Source organism: Buceros rhinoceros, unplaced genomic scaffold (assembly GCF_000710305.1).
Source record: "Buceros rhinoceros silvestris isolate BGI_N320 unplaced genomic scaffold, ASM71030v1 scaffold22524, whole genome shotgun sequence".
NCBI classification, from domain to species: Eukaryota; Metazoa; Chordata; class Aves; order Bucerotiformes; family Bucerotidae; genus Buceros; species Buceros rhinoceros.
In genome coordinates this window covers 10,707-12,342 of record NW_010409129.1, presented here as the reverse complement: position 1 = coordinate 12,342, position 1,636 = coordinate 10,707, and the positions used below count along the sequence as shown (strand labels likewise).

The 1,636-nt window shown below is 63.4% G+C and overlaps 1 protein-coding gene across 1 annotated transcript in view; it reads right to left on the bottom strand.

Moving 5' to 3' along the window:
- Positions 1-179: 179 nt before the first annotated feature.
- The window catches only part of LOC104492573 (nucleolar transcription factor 1-like), a gene marked incomplete at both ends in the record, with an annotated part of 9,838 nt that continues 8,381 nt past the window's right edge, over positions 180-1,636 (bottom strand). The window contains 5 exon segments of the mRNA XM_010135151.1: positions 180-323; positions 380-526; positions 953-1,021; positions 1,253-1,300; positions 1,532-1,631. Of these exon segments, the coding sequence (XP_010133453.1) occupies positions 180-323; positions 380-526; positions 953-1,021; positions 1,253-1,300; positions 1,532-1,631 (508 nt within the window).

Genomic DNA, 1,636 nt, shown 5'->3' with positions numbered 1-1,636 from the left:
CCCCGCGTCCCCCTGCGTCCCGAGGGCTCCCGGGCTGCGGCCCTGTCTGGGTCTGGCTGTCCCCCGGCCCCGGAGCAGGGTGACAGGGGGCGAGGGGGGCAGAGGGAGCGGTAAAGGAGCAGAGCGGGGCCCGGGACAGCCCCGCCACCCTCCCCGTGGCACAGTCACCGTGGCCTCACCTCGTCCCCGTCCTCGCTCTCCTCCTCGCTGCTCGATTCTGAGGAATCGCCACCTTCCTCTGACGAGTCGCCATTGTCATCATCGTCGTCCTCGTCTTCATCGTCATCTTCCTCCTCCTCTTCCTCCTCATCGTCATCCTCCGACTCCTGAGGGGCGCAGCCCCGCCACCCTCCCCGTGGCACAGTCACCGTGGCCTCACCTCGTCCCCGTCCTCGCTCTCCTCCTCGCTGCTCGATTCTGAGGAATCGCCACCTTCCTCTGACGAGTCGCCATTGTCATCATCGTCGTCCTCGTCTTCATCGTCATCTTCCTCCTCCTCTTCCTCCTCATCGTCATCCTCCGACTCCTGAGGGGCGGGAAGGGGTTGGTTGTGGGTGGGCGCCCCGGGACACCCACGGATGCACCACCCCGTCCTTGGGCACCAGGCTTTGGGTTCCCGCATCCACCGAGCGGCGTCGGGTGGCTCCAACCCCACGTGCTGCCCAGGAGCCGTTTACGTTACAAACGGCCCCAAAAAGGCTCTGGGAGAAGGTCCAAGAGGACACTGTAGAGTGCAGGGAGGGGCAGAACCAGACCTGGGTGTGTTCTGAGCCCAGATGTGGAGAGATTTGAGCCCAGATGTGGGAGGACCCTTGGTTTCTTGTCTCGAGGGAAGGGCAGAGCAGCAGAAAGCACCAGGAATGAGGCGTGGAGCAGCAGGAGAGCTTTGGGTGCCCCCAGGACGCCCTCCCCCGGGTGGAGGGTGTGGGTGTCCCCAGCGCGGAGCACTCACCGACTTTGACTGCATCGTTGGCTTCATCTTGGGGTTGGGGCCTCGGATCTTCCCTATGCTCTTGCGTTTCTGCAGGGAGAGGAGAACATTTAGAGCTGGAGGGCTCGAGCTCAGCACCTTCCCAGCGCGCAGCAGGGAGGAAACCCCACTGCTGAGCTGCTACGGGGAGGAATGAGCCCCTTTGTGGGGCTCTCCTGAGCTCAGCTCATCTCCCCCACAGCCTGAGCTCACCCAGGGCTGAGCCCAGCCCAGCCCCCAGTCCCCTGGACCCCCCCGTGGAGTTGCTGGCTGGATACTCACGTTGGAAGTGTGTTCCTTGTAGGCAGCTCGTTCCTGGGGCGAGAGGCTCTGCAGAGACAGGGGAGACCTCGGTCAGGCAGGCACGGAGCGGGGAAAGACCCTAGCACAGGGCACCCTCTCCCCGTGTATTTTTATTTTCAAGCCCCTTTCAGTTACCAAACGCCAAAAGAAGGGTCTGGAGACGGCGGTTCCCATAGGAAGGCTGTGAGCAGAGCCTGTGCCAAGGAACCCCAAGAGCCACCGCCCCTAGAGCCACCCACCCCGGGGCTCATCCCTCACCTTGAGCCAGATGTCGAGGTGCACCTTGTACTGTTTCTGCTGCTCCTCTGCCAGTTTTTTGTAGTGGTCCTTCTGGCCCTGGGAGATGCGCTGCCAGCGGCTGCC